At 33.7% G+C, this 20,016-nt stretch overlaps 1 protein-coding gene, 1 long non-coding RNA gene and 1 pseudogene across 2 annotated transcripts in view; 2 read left to right on the plus strand and 1 right to left on the minus strand.

Moving 5' to 3' along the window:
- The window catches only part of LOC105133939 (uncharacterized), a 46,324-nt gene that overhangs the window by 10,541 nt on the left and 15,767 nt on the right, over positions 1-20,016 (minus strand). The window contains exon 2 of the long non-coding RNA XR_843900.1: positions 10,709-10,715. This is a non-coding gene — a long non-coding RNA (uncharacterized LOC105133939). The remainder of the gene's footprint in view (positions 1-10,708; positions 10,716-20,016) is intronic.
- LOC105133936 (heat stress transcription factor B-4b-like) lies at positions 5,269-7,090 on the plus strand. Its single transcript, XM_011038099.1, has 2 exons — positions 5,269-5,782; positions 6,260-7,090. The coding sequence occupies exons 1-2, from the start codon at positions 5,534-5,536 to the stop codon at positions 6,824-6,826; spliced, it is 816 nt and encodes a 271-aa protein (XP_011036401.1). The 5' UTR covers positions 5,269-5,533; the 3' UTR covers positions 6,827-7,090.
- LOC105133935 (F-box protein At2g32560-like) lies at positions 12,757-18,051 on the plus strand (annotated as a pseudogene).

Consider the following 20,016-nt stretch of genomic DNA (forward strand, 5'->3'; position numbering starts at 1 on the left):
CCAAAGAGTATCCTTTTTCACCTTTATCTTTTTCAATAAAATCAAAAGGCTTCATAAATATGGCATTATTGCCTCCCCTCACTCTCATCGGATTTCTCAAGCATCTTCAAACTTACTTTCACCATGGTATAAGACTTCAAGGATGAACTTGATGAATATGCTATCCTCGGAGAACTACTGGATGGATGCATGGGATCCACTCTTATCCTCGGAGATCCTTAAAGGAAGATAGAGGACTGCCGTCCTCTATATATGGGGTACGATCCCTCCTTTTTTAGAGACAACGGCATGAGAGGTAATGATTTGAAAATCCAAGATGCAAATCTATTTTCTTTTTAGGAATACGTTGTAAAAGTTTGGCTTAGATCCTTGCATGTGCATTTCCATGATGTCACGGAGATTATAAGGTGTTTGATTTCTCTTTTTGGCTTCAGTAATTGATCATATATATATATATAAACTATCCCAATTGGTCGCTAGCTAAGTGGTGCATAGAATAACCATGCGTCCCAAAGAGTGGAATCTTTTAGGTTGAATTATGATAAAAATCTAGGTGAATAAAAATTTTAGAACATCTTTTGAATTTGTTTGTTTGTTTTTTTAATTTACAAATAAAATTCAAATTTTAGAACATCTTTTGAATTTGTTTTTTTTTTTAATTTACAAATAAAATCCAAAGAATTAATCTGTTTGTTTATCATTCCTTTTTAAGTAAAAATTGGAATTATTACTAAATTGTTTTTTTTTTCAAACAACTTTCTTAAAAAATTGTGATTTTTTGAGAATTAAACGATTTTTTAACTTTTGAAACCATATATTTTTATTTAAAAATGGTAGAAACACAAAATGATACGGATATTTTGAGGGAAATATTGCCATATACATCCAACTTGTTAAATTAATTAATTAAATAAAAAACTAATTCTTCTCAAAAAATTATTGTTCATTAATATTTACAACACTATTCATTATAATAGTATAATTACAACATTGTCATTAAAAAAAAACCATTTAATTAAGCATTGGGGCAAATGAACTTTTTGCCATGACCCGATTGTTTTTAACATATTATTTGATTTGTATTTGATTTTTTTGCATAGTAAAATTAATACTTTAATTTTAGAATAAAAAAATAGAATACCTTTCACTTAAGGATGTTTTGGTCTTTTTATTTTTTTAAATAGTGTGATTATTTTATGCTTTTTAAAACAAACATCATAACTCACTCACAAAGGTTTTTTTAATTATTTTACATTGATTTTATAGTAAAATTAAAAGCTACTCATGGACATTATTATAATTAACATATATTAAATAATATTTAAAATTAAAATTGTTATTTCGTGTGATATGCGCCAACCTATGGACAATTCTCTTGCCATTTGAGTGGCACATATGAGGTTTTTTTGACCACCAAATATTATCTTTTAGGACGATATTTGGAAGATCTTATTGTTCTTTATGTGATAGAACAAAATGTGTGCTAGAGATATCTTTAGTTTGGCTCTGCTATCCTTTTTTTTTTTTTTTTATCCCTCTCTTTTCTTCGAATTTAGTATCGGCACCTTTAAAATTTCAGACCATCCAATTCAATTTTTTTCCCCTTCATATTTAGTTCATGTCCTTTTAATTACTATTTTATTTTTTTATTTTTGAATAAGTTATAAAATTACAAATATTTTCTTAATTTTACCTCTATCATTTTTTAATTTATAAATAATCTATAAAATTACAAGTATTTTTCAATTTTATTCCTCTATGATTCTTTAATCTTTTAAATTTGGTTTTCATTCATTTGATCACTACTTTTTTTTTAGGATCATTTTTTTTTAATTTCATCCTCTTTTGTTTTTTTTTCCTATTAAATTTTATCCTCATTGTTTGTTGCTATCTTTTTTGCTTTTGCAAGGTTTTTTATTAATCTTTTTTTTTATGATTTTATTATTTAAAATTAAATTGGTTAAAAAATAAATTTATTGACTGAAACGATGTTCAAGATTTCATAAGTTACGAGTTTTAGATATTAGATAAGGTTTAAGAGGTTTGCCCAATTGTTTTCTTCATTTTGTTAAGTTGAATTTTTCTCTTTTTTTTAATCTTTTTTTAGGTTTTACTTTGTTATTTTTTACCATTTGTTTTTTTTGGAGTTCGATCTGGATTCATGACCAAAATCATTGGTTTTAAAGGTTAATAAGAGTTTAATTTTATTTTATTTTTTTAAATTGACTAATCTCAATTTTATCCTTCAATTTTTTTTCATATTTTAATTTTATCCTTCAATTTTTCTTTTCATACTTTACCTCTATAAGATCATCTAAATCTTATATCTATGTTCGCGAGGTTTGTGAGTTCACTAATTTTAATAGTTTTTTTTTAAAAATTTTTTTATTTATATTTTCACCCTTTAATATTGGGTTGTTTAATGCAATAATATCGAGTTCACTAATTTTAATAGTTTTTTTTTGTTTTTTAAATTTTTTATTTATATTTTCACTCTTTAATATCGGGTTGTTTAATGCAATAATACCTTACATTTTCTTTTACAGTGATTTTTTTTCCCAGCCTTCTTAGTAACGCAGACAACAAATATAGTAATCACTATGGAAACTATCGTGCTGCTTTTTTTGTTTACCAAGAGTTTCCATATATTTCTTCTTTTTTTCTTTCTTTTAATTGGAAATTTCCACCAACTAATCTTGTAAGGGAGTACTCTGTTTTTATACTAAATTAATAGTCTGATGATATCTTCTAAGAATCTGAAAATCAACCTACTTTCACAGAAATCCCCTCTGTTTCTTCACAATTCAGGATTGCTCATAGTCACATGTTATGCATTTAGATTTGTGTTCCCATAAGACAAAGAACTAGCCCCTCCCCCCCCCGCTCTGGTCACTCTTTGTGGTGTGAAAAGGGCAAATTATGTTGTGGGTCACATGGAGATAGAGAAAGATCATGTGATGTAATCCATGGCATGTCCACTGCAAACTCTGAATATATTGAAGAGAGAGGTCGGTCATAAATTTGATAGAATCTTGTTTATTATTGCATTCCAGAAACTGGAACCTTTGAGCTCCAAAGAACCACCCCTGCCCGATCTTCCAAGGTTTCCTATCCGGAAAACCAACCAATCATTTTTTTGCAAGCATGCAAGAGGGGCTACAGCTTGCTTGCTTTGTGTATCATAATGGATCCATAGCATTTATTTTTCCCAGGCATGTCCAATCCCTGGAAATTGACTTATCAAGAAAAGCAACTCCTAAAATTAGAAAAGAAAAGCAAAAATTGAAATGAAAAGAACCTTTCCCCCCCTTTTTTTTAAAAAAAATTCTTTTTTTTTTATGTATATATTGAAAGGAAAAGGAGAAACATTCGCAATCTGTTTTCTGTTTCTAGTGAGCAAAACAGATTAGACTAATTAATTTCAATTTGATTACAGTTAATTTCATTGGATTAATTTAATGTACAATTTGCAGCATATATATTACTTGCTCGTAGATCTATCAGTACTCATTTACTTCCATGACAGTAGTATTCGCAATAAAAATGATATTATCGGCATCAGAACATTTCATTTGCAACTATTTGTTCAGTCTTCCGAGCAGTATATATATATATATATAAACAGAGAAAATTAAAAATAAAATCACCCTTATTTATTTTGTATAAATACGTGTCATTGTGTATAAACAAAGACCATTCGAATTATAAAGGATACATATTAGTGCTGGATTTCACTTTGAAGACTCAATCTAAGTATAAGTCTTGAACGCTTATATCAATTGTAAGAACCATAAATTAATTTAAATAACTGTCATTTTGTGTTGAATAATCGGCCAATAATCTTAGAGGTTTACTCCAATGCCGAGCAAAAACTTAATTAGAGACTTATAATTAAGTTATGGAAAAATACTAAATATGGCAATCATTAATTAATGTCCAAACCAAAGAAAGAAACAGGAACCCTAAAATAAGACTTTTAAATCCTTTACAAAAACTAGATATAAGAGTCTTAAGCCAGGAAATTCATGAAGTCTTGTAAAATATTTCAAATTAAAGATGTGCAGAACAACCGTGCATAGCCGATCGAGCAATCTTCCATTGAGTAAGTTCTCTACACGAACATAATTTGAAATATTTATTTTAAAGGTGGGCAGTCTTGTAATGTACATAGAAATAAATTACTAAAGATGAGGAATGTTCCGACCACACATATATTCCTATTGTATTTTCATTAAATAATTAATGGGGGGAACTTCAGCTCATGTCGTTATATATCTTGATCGATCTCTCGTAATAAATTTTTAACAAGCTAGCTATAGGGTGCATTGTCCAAGGCTTATCTGGAAAAAAAACATAAATAAATAAAAGCCTGTGAGTGCCAACTTGCTTGTCTCCCTTCACTGATCACATGCATAACAAGCCAGAATTCATAGCCAGTTGAAAACCCTTTTGATTCATTATTTCAGAGAATACATAATTACGACTTCTGTGAAATCACAGATTAAATATATAGCTAGGCCTTCTCGATACAGCCTTTTTTTTTAATTTTTTTTGGCCTTCTCGATACAGCCTTTTTTTTTAAAAAAAAATTGATTCACTGGTCACTGTTGAATGTAAGACTCCAATAAATAAATAGAATATATAGTGTTCCTTGATGACAGCAAGGGTTAAAGATTCAGAGATTCAAAATATGTATTCGCAAGCTTCCAAGTTTCAGTTCTAGAGAAGAATATAATGTCCCTCCTAGGGTGGAGGAACCATATCTTAACATCATTAATTTTCTAAACCAGCTAGTGAATTTGGATCTTTATGTCTGGGACAAAATGAAATCTCGCTATATCTATATATATATATTTGGGCACTTCTACTTTTCTAATTTCTTTTTTTGTAAGGAATAACATAGCAAAAACCTTCAAAAATTCTTTTCGGATACTAAGAGAAGTTGCTATATTGTATGGCAACATGGGTTATGGTGAACATCAAATAGGAACAGATTTGTCCTTGCATGGAAAGACAATGATTCTAAACCATCATTTGGGGGTGCCCTAATCAAAGAAAAGTTCATGAGCTCAAGATGCATCTTCCTCCACTCACTTCAAAAAAAAAAAGGAAAAAAAAAAGAAAAAGAAAAAAGGATCGATGCATCTTTCCCAACTGCTAGCTGCTAATAGCACTGCAGCCAAGGCGCAAAGGAACAATCAATAGCTAATTAAGAGCTCATATTGGATCTTATAATTATAGTAATTCGAGAAAAGTTCAATACTATAATTTACTGACATGGTCATATGCTTCTTAAAGTTAGAAACTACGATGAGAGAGAAAGAGAGAGCAAAGAGTGGCTTTTATTTTAGTGACATGGCCATATGTTTCTGTTTCATAAAGTTAGAAAATTATAATGAGAGAGAGAGAGAGAGAGAGAGAGAGAGGAGCTTCTTTAAACACTTTGGACTCGCAGTTGTGAATATTGAGGGTAAAAATTGTACCTGTAGAAGTGCATATCATCTGCTTCCTCTAGTTTAATTCCCAGCTGATAATGGCATTTACAGTGGATAGGTGTGAAGAGATGGTGTTTACTGTGGAGTCTCAGAAGGCAGTTCCTGCACCCTTCTTAACAAAAACTTACCAGCTAGTTGATGACCCTCTTACAGACCACGTTGTGTCTTGGGGTGATGATGAAACCACCTTTGTTGTGTGGAGACCTCCTGAGTTTGCCAGGGAACTCCTCCCCAATTACTTCAAGCACAACAACTTCTCAAGCTTTGTCAGGCAGCTCAACACCTACGTGAGCATCTCCCTCTCTCTCTCGCCCTCTATCTCACTCGGTCAAGGGTACTTCTAAAATCATCTCTAGAGTCTACTAATTAATGTGCAGCAAGGTAAAAGCTGTACTAACTAACATGGCTGCTTTTCCAGGGATTTTCTTAGTTTTTCCAAGTAGGGTCGTTCTCATTTTAGATAAGATGACATCTACCTGTAATTTTACTCTCAAAATCTCTTCATCCTATACACTCTTCTTTTGAAGATCATAATCACTATATATGATCTAGAGCACCAAAATACAAAATACTGAAGGACATATCAATCCCAGCTAACCATAAACATTCTGCCCAAGATATAGTGTGTTAGTATTTAATATATGGTAATCCGTATTAGATGACAAAGCTTTCTAAATAAACCTTCCACGAAATCGGTTTAATAGTTTTACTTGAGAATCTTTCTTTTCTTGTCTTTCTCTTATTCTTCTGTTAATACCTTGCAGGGATTCAAGAAGGTAGTAACTGACAGATGGGAGTTCGCAAATGAGCACTTCAGAAAAGGAGCAAAGCAGTTGCTATCTGAGATTCACAGGAGAAAAACATCCCAGCACCAGCACCAACACTACCCTGACCAAGCAACCCAATTTCTCCAATCAGAAGATCATGGTTTTGGTTGGATTGATCCTCCATTTCCATCTCCAAAACCATGTGTTGATCATATCCTAACTGCGCTCTCAGAAGATAACCAGCGACTGAGAAGGAAAAACTGTATGCTTTTATCAGAACTCTCCCACATGAAGAATCTCTATAATGACATTATCTACTTCATCCAAAACCATGTAAAACCAGTGCCCTATGAGCAAAAAGCTTACGATACAGTACCTAAGCTTATAGAACCGGGTTCTTCATGTCAAGATCAAACCATTTGTTTTGGCGTTCAAAGGGCTAAGAATGGTGTTTTGGGTAAGCATTCATTAACATTTAGTACTGAGGAATCATCCAGTCCAGTGAAGCTTTTTGGAGTCCCTCTCATTGATAACAAAAGGCTGCATCCAGAAGCGATTGAATAGCAGGAATAATATTGTAGTGTCTCCTTTAATTAGCTTCTACAATAGGATCTAGATGTTCTCAGTAAGAGTTATCGGAAGAGGAGCTACATATGTACACAAGTAGCTGAAAGTTCAGTTGGATTTAAGCTACTTCATGTTAATTAGAAGCAAAAGAAGAAATTTCTTCTTTTTTCTTTTCTTTTCTTTTTTCCCCTCACAGATCTGAAGCAAAATATCGGCTTCTCCGATATTGATATTTCTACAAATTAAGAACTAGCTAGAGTACTATATCAGCCTCGTTTTCCTTTTCTTCCAAAATCCTTTAACTTTTCCTTGATTAAATATTGGATAGCTGTTATCTTGAAGAACTACATGTTACGTACACTATATATATTAATTAAGAGCAGAAGAAAAAACTTTCAATGTGTTAGAAAAACTAAGTATATGAATGGTAATGTAGCAACTAAGAGCTTAAACTCCAATTAGTTTTCTCATCTTAACCTAATCACATAGACAGGACATCGCTGCCTTAATTTTATATATATATATATATATATATATTCTTGGTCAATGCTCTATAGTAAATTCACAAGGGCATCTAGCTCCCAAGGAAGCTTTTTATTGCCTGTTCTATTTATTAACTGTCTTCCACGCAAGGAATGCTTGTCTGTCTTCATCTATCTCGGGAAAAAGAAATGCTAATGTCAATAAAGAAACATGAAATATTAGTTTCACGATTTACTCAAGCTTTTCTTTGGAATACTGTACCGTGCAGAACGTCTTAAAGTAAGTGAAACAAGAAAGAAATATTGCAGTAGAGAGAAATTAGTATTTGGTCACTGGCCATTGACCACTGATCATCAATTATTCTTCTTCCTTCAAAAGGAGAAAAAGAAGAATGAAAGAGAGGGTTCAGAGAATATAAGTGGAGGATGGAATTGAGCAATCATGTCATGCTTTAAGTTTGACATTCATGATCATGTGGAATCTAGAGATTTACCTTCAGTTTTTATCTGAAAAAGAAGAAAAGAGGCCCATTATAAAAAAAACAAAGAAGGTGAAAATAGTAACCCGTTTAGCCATTGCATCAGGCAATGTATAAAGAGAGGGGGAAAAGGAAGATTTTCGGTTAAAGATTGCTTTGGGATTGTTCTATAATGCGATTCTCTGTCATGCCTCGAACTTGTTTCCCTTCTTCCTGTGTAAGCTTTTGTTTTTTTTTTTACTTTTTATGCTAATGCTGTTTTCTTTTTTCTTTTTCTTACCAGAACTTGAAACGAAGCATGCCCCATCCTTCTCTACTTTAAACATATATGGTTATGAGTCCATGTAATTTGGAGCTTGGAGGATGGAGATCCAAACTTACAAGTTTATTTTTTGGTGGAAAAGGATTAGACTATGCTCGAATTTTGTGGGATGATTGAGGTAACAATATTGTTATAACTTACCGGTATATTAAGGGATTAATCCAAATTGTGTCTCTGTAGTTTTGATAATTGATCATATTAGTCGTCCCTCTATTTCAATCGTATTTACGCAATATCTTTTGTTTTTGTTATTATTCACATATTGTCTTTATTCGTGTTTATTCTAACCTAAATCTTACCTCTTCGACGAATGGAGTTGTGTCGTGTCGATGGCTTAATTAAATCAATTGGAAAAAAATATGGAAAGATATTCGCCTCATAATAAATACGCCTTCTCTTTGAGGTTTATTAGGATGGTGGCTCAGGTTGATAGTGTTTCTTTGCTTTTCTTTCAAATAAAAAGCATTGGCTTATATTCAGAAAATTTAGTAGAAATCTGTTCAACTTAGAACCGAACATGTTAAACATTCGATCGAACTACTCGGTCCAAATTAAACTGTTTGTTATTAATATTTTAAGCATGCGGTTTGACACCATGTGGAATACTTTGTGTCTCGAGCGATGCTATTGAAGTGTATTAGGAAGACTTTTTGTTTTTGCATTCAGAAAATGCCTTTAATTTTTTTATCATTTGAAATTATTCTAATATATTGATACAAAAAATAATACTTAAAAAAATAATAAAAATTATTATTTTCATGTATTTCAAAAAATAATATTTATTTCTCATCAATCCTCCACCAATAACGTGGTATTCGTTTTCTGCAAGCCCTGCCACCTTTTCAAATTACGTAATTTTACGACATATGAATAACTGAGGCCCGAACAAATTTATATTTTCTGTCGCTGGAGAAGCTTAAAGGCCCAAAATAGTAACCGAGCTTTCCCAGTGATGCGTTGCAGCCTAGCACTTAGCCCATAATAGTAATTTGCAATATCTCGTGCAATCTTGTTTACCACTTATTTTCTTCCTTATCAATGAGTTGATCATGCCAGTGATGAAGAAACTGCATACAAATCATGTTAATCCTAGACTTTTTTGGACTGAGAGACTCGCCTTCTCTATTTATCAATCATGGGCTGACTCAGTGATCCATAAGAACCTCGCTTGATCTAGCAGGTAAATCTGGCTGTTTGTCGATCTAGAATCGAATCCAAATCAAGTTTAAACTTAAATATTTTAAACCTAGTCGATTCAGTGCTCAACCAGCATCATTCCTTGGGAAAACTACAGTGTGGGTGCCAAGAAATCGTAGTCGATTAGTTCGAGGGAGGGCAAAATCAAACGTTGTCTTGTCAAATTGCTGGAGTGTATCTTCAGATGGATTTCGGATCTGGGCTTGAAACTAACTCAATTGAGTTTTAACTAGGACGGCCTTCAATCTGAATGGACTTGGAGTCAACATTTTTATTTTTTCTTAATGGGCTATGGATTAGCGTCTTGGAAGCTCATATGGACCGCATCTCATCACTCCTCCCACTTGTTAAGACCAATAAAAGAGGGGAAATATCTTACAGGGAGGTCTCGAAGTGGAACGGGACTCAATAATGGAGAAGAACTACACTGTTAGAAAATAGAAATTTCTGATTGGAGATTCTTATTGAAATATAGATTCGGTAACCTCTCGAGATTTTTGTTGGTCAATCTCTCTTCCAATCCTTGAAGGATGGAGTGGGATTTCTGATTGGGATTTAAAACCTAGAAAGCCCGACTATGAGTTAGGTACGATGGTCCTTTCCCACCCTTGCCAAATGCTACTTTAAGCAGCATTCATTCATTGGTATTTGGTACACAAGCGATCACTTGTATTGCCAAAATGGGTGGGGTAGCTTCTTCAAAGGCTGATGGGTTTGATGGATGAGATGCTTGAACTTTAGGGGACAAATCATCAAAAGATTATGTACCTTTTACCACATCTACGATCCGCATGATGACACCTTCACCACGTCTTTCTTTCCCACTTATATGCTATTTGCTTCCTCATCCATGGAGAGTCTCAGCGAGAGGGAAAGAAGAGAAAAAACCCACTTCACTGTGAGGTATGTCGTATATTCCAGCAGGAAAGAACTCGAGGCAATCAAACTGGGTTTCTGTTCAGAAAAGATTCCTAGGGTTCATGATTTTCTTTTATGCTACTTGGCTCAATGCCACATTGACACCCGTCTTGGTTTTGGATGCCATTGGCTAAAAAGAAGTTGGTGGTGTCAAGATGTCATGGTTTGTTCGATCCCCACCATTACCATCGATGGCTCTTTATACCATACCAGAAGAAATGCTGCAATTTATACCATATCTAGTTTGACGTCAACTTGCTTTCATGACCTTGTGCTGTGTTTTTCTTTAATATGACATTGCATCACCAGCTAACCACTACACCCACCTATGAAATGTTGCTTTTCATGGTGTCAATCCAGCTTGTGGCTTGGAACTCTAACTTGGTAGGTCTAACTTTATCCACCATTCCAACTCCTTCGAGTTCTGTTATCAAACTTTTTTGTCTGACCACTCCATGATCCACTCCAAATTGATCGTCACCCATTTGCTCCCAGTGGACACAAATAAAAAACAAATTAATTAAGCACATCATGCCGAGGCCATAAAAGTTGAGATGTTAAGAATACTTGTTTATTAGATCATTAGATGCTGGAGTCATTCTATAACAAGTGGTCTTTTAGGTAGATAAACCCTCAGGTGGTGCCTTTCCTGGTTCGATGGCAACAAGTAGCCTTTTGTTCTTAATTATAACTTTAGCTCCTGTCTAGGATGCTAATAAAGAATAGATGTATTTTGTTCCTTGTGATCGTGCCTGCAGAAAGTGCATTAACCCTATAGTTTTGTAATTTCTTAGTGCCGACATGATTAAACAAAATATTTCATTATATTTGCAACATGCAATTGCTGATAGAGAAAGGATACACACTTGCAGCTCAGCTGAAAAAGACCTGAGATGAACTGGTAGACAAGCTCCGTGCTTTAAGCATCAAGTTTATCTCATCTGTTCTCCATTATGGATCCAAATTATTAATGTGTCATCATCATAAACCCCCACTCAAAGATCAATTTGTTAGAAATAAATCTCTTTTTTTGTCCTGAACCATGCTCTAGTGGTCATCTTGATCTTGGTATCTTACCCACCATCATAATTAAGAAATTCCCTAGGATTCATCAATAAAATACGTTTATTAACGGCCACCTATTAACCCATGTTCCTGTATTGTTTAGATATTATTATATTGTATTTGAAAGTATGGTATTGATTGTATTTTAAAATGTTTTTTATTTATAAATGTATTAAAATAATATTTTTTATTTTTAAAAAATTATTTTTTTATATCATAATAATAAAGTGATTTAAAAACATAATAAATTAATTTTAAATAAAAATATTTAAATTTTAACCAATTTTCATTGAAACACAACGGGCTTATAATTGTAAATTCCAAGAAATGAGATTTCCATGACATTTTGTAATTCCAAGATAGTTGATTCATAATGGTTTTGGAGTATTTTGTGGATTTTTAATTTGGATAATAAATATAGCTGGGGATATTCGTTGTTGTGTAGTAAGATTGCTTTCACATCGTCTCAAATCATTCAGTTATTGCATTTGAAAATCCTCATTCTCGCATGCAATTTTATATATAGCGGCCTTCTCTTCTCGAGTCAAATTGAAGCTGAAGGGTTTCAGATGTTAAAACAATGGGAGGAACACCAAATTAAAAAAAGCAAATTCTAATACAGAATGTTCAAAGAGTTGATCTCACGTTGGGGGATTTTTTATAATGTTGTACATGAGTTCCAATCAATAAAAGAAGTGATGATAGTTTGTTCATATTTTAATATTACCTAAAAGTTAATGAAAAAAATTCTAAAAAACATGTTATCTATTTTTTAAAAATAATATCTCATTTAAAATAATTTTTTTAAAAAAAAACGCAAGCGTCGTTGATGTGAGCCACTAAACTTACCTGAGCTATTGTTTCAGAATGTTGGTGCTAACCATGGTTGGCAATTAATATAAGTGCAAGAGATGCATAAATAGTAATGTAACTATAAATATGTCGTGGAATGTAGGATGCCAGAGGAGATTTAAACAAATTCTCTAATTTTGAGATTTATCATTTTTTTTCCGGACAATAAGATATATTTTTAAATCAATCAATAATGATTAAATCCCATTTCTTATATATTGGTTTAATAAAATTCTCTAAATGCTAACTTTAAATTTTATTTTAAAAAATAATAATAAAATAAACAAATCTTTGTCATATTTTAGAGTAGCATTATTTATCTAAATATCGTTTTTGTTAATTGTGATGTTAATTATAATATTGTGTTTTTTGGACACAATTTTAAGTTTTAATTAATCTGAAATGTTATATTTACTAAATATTATAGTTTAGAAGCAAGAGAATATATATAAAAAAATTATTTTGTTAAATTTATCTTACATTTACTGTGCTAATTAAAAAAAAAAATCCTTGACCTACGGGGCAGATGTTAAGAAGTCTTGCTCGCTTGCATAATGAAAACCACAAACCTATTGAACCACTAATTGCATATTTGAGATTCTGATTCATGCTATCCTAACAGTTTCCTTTTCTTGGTCACGTAAATTTCCCTCCATCTTTATTTTTTTCCATGTTCAAAAAAAGAAAGAAAGAACATATAGCAATCACATAAATACTATCCATTGCTAGTACTTTGCTATATAAGGAAGAGAGAGAGAGAGGTTTTGAAAGGGGAGGTGGAGGAGAGTTTGATGAAAGAAAATGATGGATTATGGTGAATAAAGGGGACCTTACATTTTTTATCAATCATCTTTTTCAATAAATTCTCTCCTTCTACACCTTTTTCTCATCTTTCTATTTTCTACTAGCGTTTCTTGTGTCTTTGGTTCTTCGATTTTAAATAGGTCTGGGTAGCTTGTTGGGTGCACCTAATTATGGTTCTATCTCAACTAACCAGATCTATATCTCATGACTTCTTGTTGTTTTTAAAGCTTAAAGCTCATTTCTTTCGTGTTTCTACTCACCAGATTTCAGATCTTTAGGGAGATATAGGTCGCTGTATCTAGCCTTTCTTATCCTGCTCTGGTAATAGTTTGTTTTTGTTTTTTTTTTTCAAGTTTATATTCTTATTGGGATCTCCATGTGTCAGAGGCCTATATCAGATCTGAATACCCTACCACCTTCATTAGTTCTACTCTTAGGTTCATCTAATACAACCCCCATTTCATCTTTTTTTTTATTGACAGTTGTTTAAGCTGTCTGTACTAACTAGCATATTATGGTGCACTGGTGTTCGTAAAGGAGATAAGAGTTGAGGATTCCACAATTTCATTTTGGATTCTTGAATTGGTTTATATGACAATTGACATCTCACACAGGTGAAAGTCTATTCTTTGGGGTGTTTATGGATAGAAGAAAGCTTTCATTTTTTTTTTTATCTAATTTAGACTTTTATGAAGGAGGAGGCCTACTGGTGGGTTTGGTGGGCTTTCTCTATACCAATAAAACCCCATTTTATATATATAAAAAAGATTATTCCTTTTTGGAAGATCCTATTTTGTTAATATCAATCTTGTTTTGTTTTTTTAATGCGAGTATTGTTGTTGGAGGAGGAAGGAGAAGAGAAGACACAAATGGGTTTCCTTTAATTTCCCCTTTCTCTATTTTATTTACCATCGCCTTTTTCCCATTATTGGTTCTTCTATTGATCTTCTACTACTTTATTTAACAATTTATGCCAAACTTGAGTTTGACCCGCAATACAATACCTTTTATCTCTAATGCTACTTTACTTCTTGATCACTTGTTTCTCCTTCATCCTATTTTTAAAGCCCTTCTCCCTCAAGCCTTTGCTTCCATGGGCAAGTGAAATAAGATTGCTCTTTTATCTCTAATGCTACTTTACTTCTTGATCACTTGTTTCTCCTTCATCCTATTTTTAAAGCCCTTCTCCCTCAAGCCTTTGCTTCCATGGGCAAGTGAAATAAGATTGCTGTCATTCTGGTTCTTGAAGGACTTGCTTCTCTTCTCTTATTTAGGTTCATTAAGGAATACCCTTTTGAAAGTTTTTTATATCAATATAATTCCTTTTAAAAACATCAATTAAGAAGATGAGTCTAAGTTCAAGTGCAAGAGCAGAAAAAAGCGCTCTTGATGATGAGACTGGAGGGATGTCTGTTTTGGACTTGCCTGAATTAGCCTTGGAATGTGTTCTTGAGAGGTTACCTCCTACTGGGCTCTACAGCATGGCAGGTGTCTGTACTTCTTTGAGGGAAAGGTGTGTGAGTGATCATTTATGGGAAAAGCATATGAAGTATAAATGGGGCAGGGTTATTGACACTACTACTGATAGGGAAGGGCAATGGCATTTAGCTTCGAGAAAGGATCTCGGGAGTTGCAAACAAGGCAAGCCAAAAGGGTTTATGAGGTTTCTGTCTATTTTTTAGCCTTCTTCATGGAGTACATCTAAGGTCAATCCTGTTAACAATAGCAGGCAGAGGAGTTCTTTGCCTTTTAATTCAATCATGTCCTGGTACCTTGCTCTTGAGACTGGCAAGTTCTGGTTCCCTACTCAAGTCTTTAACCGTGAGGTATTAATCATGATCGTATTCTTTTTTATTTCCATTAATTAATTAGCTTTAATTTTACTTAAAAATTGTATAATTCTTTTTTCCTCAAGGCTACAAAATCTATAATTGTGCTCTTAACTCAGTAGCCTCATAAGGATTGATGTGTTAGGCTTTATGAATTTTCATCCCTGGTAGTAAAAATTCTTGTGTTGTATTCCAGAACGGGCACGTTGGATTCATGTTATCATGCTATGACGCTGAACTTAACTATGATCTCCAGACGGATACATTTCAAGCCAGGTGATCGAAATAATTTTCTTCTTGGCCATGATTCCCAATAGATTTTTTTACTTATGGACATCATAGCTACAATCCATAGGGCGTTGTTGATTCTTAAATTAGCTTTTTCTGTAAAAGATGTTGATATAAAAGTAATGAATGGCAAAAGGAATACTGATAGGGTAAGTATATCTAGTGGATTGAATTTTATATGTTTTGTCTATTTCAGGTACCCACCACATGGAAGGAGAGCAATTTCCATAAAGAGTGGTGTGCCATGGGAAAGGCTTAGAGCGCCATCTGTTCATACCTCTCTGCATGATCTATATATCTCTGATTGCTTGCATGATTTACTTCCTGGCGATCACATTGAGATTCAGTGGAGAAGAAATAAAGAATTTTCATTTGGTTTGTTCTCCATGCCATTAACTTGCTACTAATAAGAATTTCTCTATGTTTTAACGAAGTTATATGTTTGAATATTAGAGTATTAAAAGAAGAATTATTCAGTTTTAATTGGCTCGTTATTGACTACAAAGAAGAGCTGGAGACAAGTAATTTTATATTAGTGATCTCTAAAATCTAGGGGAACTTTTTATCATACAAAATACTCTTCTGGTCAGGAGGAGCCACAGACCTATTTTATATTCAAGTCATTCTTTTTGAATTTGCTATAAAATCTGCCTACATAAACGCATAGTCCTTTTAGCATGTAGACACAAGTGTATGTTGAATATATTAATTATATTAATTAGAATTAAAACAATTTAATGTTAATGATTGATTAAATATTACCATGAATATCTGCAGGTTGGTGGTATGGCATTGTAGGTCACTTGGAATCATGTGATGGAAATGAAAATTATTGTTGGTATCATAATAACGGTAAGTTCATTTTATCTTTTCTTCGTGTAAAGTACCACTTTATGCTCCATGTGATTGCCTAGAAGATAAGATTTTGAAGAATCTTACTTTTATTATATCTCAACCATCTTGTTTAACATAAAAATAACAAAGTTTTTGTTCGGCTTCATGTTTACCAACATTAGGTGAAACATTTTGAAGAGAGAATGAAAGAGAGTTTCTAGTAGTGCACTTGAATAATATTTTCATTTTTAGTGAAAGATGCAATTAACATCTTTCCTTTTAAAATATGTAAGAGATTAATATAAAGTTTACTTTCACTGATTGGACCCTGTTTTTGGGTCTTGGGCAAGTCCTTTTCTTGAATTCAATTTTTCAGTCTATGGACCACTAAGTTATACTATTTGATTGGTCCCAAACGACAAATCCCTATCAAAATGTCACAGCTTCCACCAACATTTTCATAACCTCTGTCTAGTGGAATATTCCCTATCAAAATGTCACAGCTTCCACCAATATTTTCATAACCTCTGTCTAGTGGAATACTTATGGCCAACCACATAGCAAGAACTTAATGTCTTTTTTATAGGCTTCCCTTTGTTTGTTAAATACGAACGACTAGCTGGGGCTGCAATAAATTTCCCATTGTAAGCTTTCAATCTTTCATTCAATCTTCTGATCTCTTTGCTAGCTTAATGGACTTTGTTGTCTTGAAGTTAAATACACTACTTGATGATCCGCTAGTCAAGTTACATCACCAAAAAGAAACTGCTTTTGGCCTGCTAGTTGCAACTTTGATAAAAAAAAATTGTTTATGTCTCTATTTGTACTGCAAAAAATACAGTTTTTGTTAAACAAATGTGAAGTCTAAGTTTACATTGGATATAGAACTCTTATCCAGTTGTTTTGACGATTGACAAATGTTGAAGCTCCTAGTGTTCTAGCCCTCTGTTAACTGATGATAGGTTTTCAATCTGTGATTGCAAAAGCCAAAATTGTTCCCAGCGTTGTATAGGTCATGCATGCATGCTAATGAAATGCCTGATTTTGGTTACTTAGCTATCATGAGGAATCTAGTAATTAGTGGTCTTTTTTGAGAAATGATGTCAATTATGTTCCCCTTTTTTTGTGGTCCATTCCTTTTTTTTAAGTGCATAAATTATGATTTTGACTCCAAATTTTGTATCACCAGTCACTAAGAGAAAAAAAGCATGCATGCGTGCATACAAATGAACAATCTGATGTTTTTTTGATGAAGTCGTATATAATATGTTTGGTATCATGATACCTTTTTTTTACCCAATCACATAAAAAAATTATTTAGTTAGTCAAATAGTTTTTGCCTTTTGCATTGGACTCCATATATAATTACATTTCAAACTTTGGTTTTGTAGAAGCTAATTTAACCTTTTTTTTTTAATTTATGAAGACCTGTTTTTTTATTTATTTTGCAAGCAAAAATTCATTTTGAAATAGTTTTAAGAAAACTTATTTTTTAAAACTTATTTATTTAAAATTATAATTAAAAATATTTTTTTAAAATTGAAATTATAAAAATTACCATAATACTAAACACAGGCAACTGAGGCAAAATGCTACTGCATACTAGTTGAATTTTGGTTTGCTTATAATCGTTTTAGTCCCTAACTAACATAAAATTTCTGCAAGCAGACACTGTAGTGTTGGAGTTCCACCAGTACACTCCCGGCTCACGGTGGAGAAGCACTACGGTCAACAGGAAGGAGCACCGGGAGGAGGGGAATGAGGCAGATGGATTTTATGGAGGGATTAGAAAGCTATATAAGAATGAAGAAATTTCCAGGTGGAAGAGGCTTTGGCCGACTGAGGTATTGGAATAGGCATTTATTTGCAACACGAACGTTCCACGACGGACTACCCGAGTTTAAAATATAGAAGCCTCCATTTCATCCAAAAATGAATTTCTTACTTGCTAAAACCGTAATATAAAAGAAGAAAATAGGACTTGTAATTTAGCTCCATGAATGCGGTCGCCATTATCCATCGTGTTTCTAGTCTCTCCATGCTTTTTTCGAGGCGGCCATTTCATGTGATCCTGCAAATTATGTAAACATTTACGAAGTGGTATATAAAAATTTCAATTAAAGTTCTCATAAGCTCAATATTAGAGCTCGAATCCTTGCAGAACCAACATTGATCATACAGATCTTTTCTGGGATTATCTTGTGGTTCCTGTGCTGTTCTCAGTCATGGAACGGTGTCTAGTATCACATAACCAGAGAGATGAAAACGAATGTACAATTTCAATGTGATCATGAGCGAGAAATAAGACAACTACAGCTCTTGAAAGGGGAAAAAGAAAAATAAAAAACCAATTTCCAAAACGTCTGCATGTCCATTATTCCATTAAAGAAGCCAGTAAAGCAATAAGTTTTAATTATGATAAACAAACAATAGGAAGAGGAAAAAAGGTAATTCATACATCGAATTTAACACCATAATCTCCATAAACACAATGGGATAACCTTCTAAAATAGTATCCACAGAAAACAAAATGGGTTTTTCACTCCGCAGATTTTGCCTCATAACCCGTGCACAAAGACAGCTTTGGCGTATAATGTGTTGGTGTTACCTTTGGTTATTTTACACACTCCTTTCTCCTCATTGTGTGCCACTAACCCCACAGACTGGATGCTTAATTTTCTGATTTGAAACTTCCAAAGTTTGTTCTGTTTGCTTCTTCTTATGTTCATCACTTCTCCTCAAAGATAAACTCCCGTGAAGAAAGTTTTTCATCCTCTGCCTCTTGCTTTCTCTCTCACAAGGCTCTCCACTTTCTTCGGCATTGTCTCCTGCTAGAGTTGTCTTATTGGGCTTTCTCTCTTACCTCTTGCTTTCTTGCAAACAGAACTCTTCTCGGCTCAGCTAGCCTTTTTGGGCTTCCTGCTTTAGTTACAGTTGGAATCCATATGCGAGGAGGCAACCCATCCGGCTTCTCTTGATTATACAGAATCGGCCTGGTAGGACCCGATCGTGCGCACGGGTGAAAAATACGGCCCATCAAGTCACTGCTGGCTCGTAGAGGCGACATGGACCGAGCCCGTCTATGGTTGATTTTCTGCCATTTTTCTCTTCCTTTCTCCCTTGACAGTCTTCAAAGCTGCCATGAATGGATCTAAATCATCGTTCCACACATTCCGTTGTGGAAATGAAATTTTAATTTTAGCTATTTGGGGCTCGGGGGATGTCGGAGTTGAGCTGTGACTACCAAATTTTCCGTTAGTAGGGTTACTGGTGACATGGCGGAGGTTTTAGTGGCATGACCTTACCATGACAAAATAACTCATCCGCAAATGCCATGGCAGGAAATGATTCCTTTTGTTGTCTTCGGTGCTTATGTTGCTCTTCCATTGCGTCGTCAAATATCATACTGTCTCCCGAGTGAATATCATCGATGTTGAAACATCGACTGTTTCCGAATTCAAAGTCATCCATTCTGGGATTTGCATCTTCATATATTTTGTGTGGTGAGCTTGGATTCAAGATCATATGTAACATCGGACGTCCCTTTGGTAGGACTAGTAGCTAGGTGCTCTATAGAAACAGATATTGTTGTCTAGGTTGAACCCTCGTGGACTTGTGGGTGCACTCGTAAAGAAACAATCATTTGAGATTTCAAGCGCCATGGTTTGTGTGGGCAGTATAGAGGCCTTGCCTTGGATATGCCAAAGAAATAATTCCTTTTTAACAAGGGCGGGCTTCTTGAAAATGAGAGAGTGAGGAGAGTTTTGCTCCAGAAAGAGGGCAGACGCTACTGTTGCATATGCATATGAAGGGCTGGGCCTCCTCTAGCTTCCAAATTATCCTCCAAAGATTTTGAACGTATAAGAGAAAATCTCGGTGACTGTCTCTACAGTCCTGTCAACTTCTACCACATCCATGCATGACCGCATGATGCAGGATTGGAATATTATAGTTTGCAGAATGAGAAGGGCATCATTCCGAGTTTCTTACACTATATATCCTCCGTCATCTACTAGATTATACCTAATCTCGACGTTTTTCTAGTATTACATGACAAAATGTGCTTCTTCATGATTTGTCTTAATGCCTCTCCCTAACAGATCAATATGCCTAGTCT

Source organism: Populus euphratica, unplaced genomic scaffold (assembly GCF_000495115.2).
Source record: "Populus euphratica unplaced genomic scaffold, PopEup_1.0 scaffold38.1, whole genome shotgun sequence".
NCBI lineage: Eukaryota > Viridiplantae > Streptophyta > Magnoliopsida > Malpighiales > Salicaceae > Populus > Populus euphratica.

Bases quoted from the DNA above. Each gene is read 5' to 3' on its own strand.
- LOC105133936 (XM_011038099.1), top strand. From the start codon at position 5,534: ATGGCATTTACAGTGGATAGGTGTGAAGAGATGGTGTTTACTGTGGAG. The intron at 5,783-6,259 runs GTGAGCATCTCC...AATACCTTGCAG, and splicing joins TCAGGCAGCTCAACACCTAC to GGATTCAAGAAGGTAGTAAC.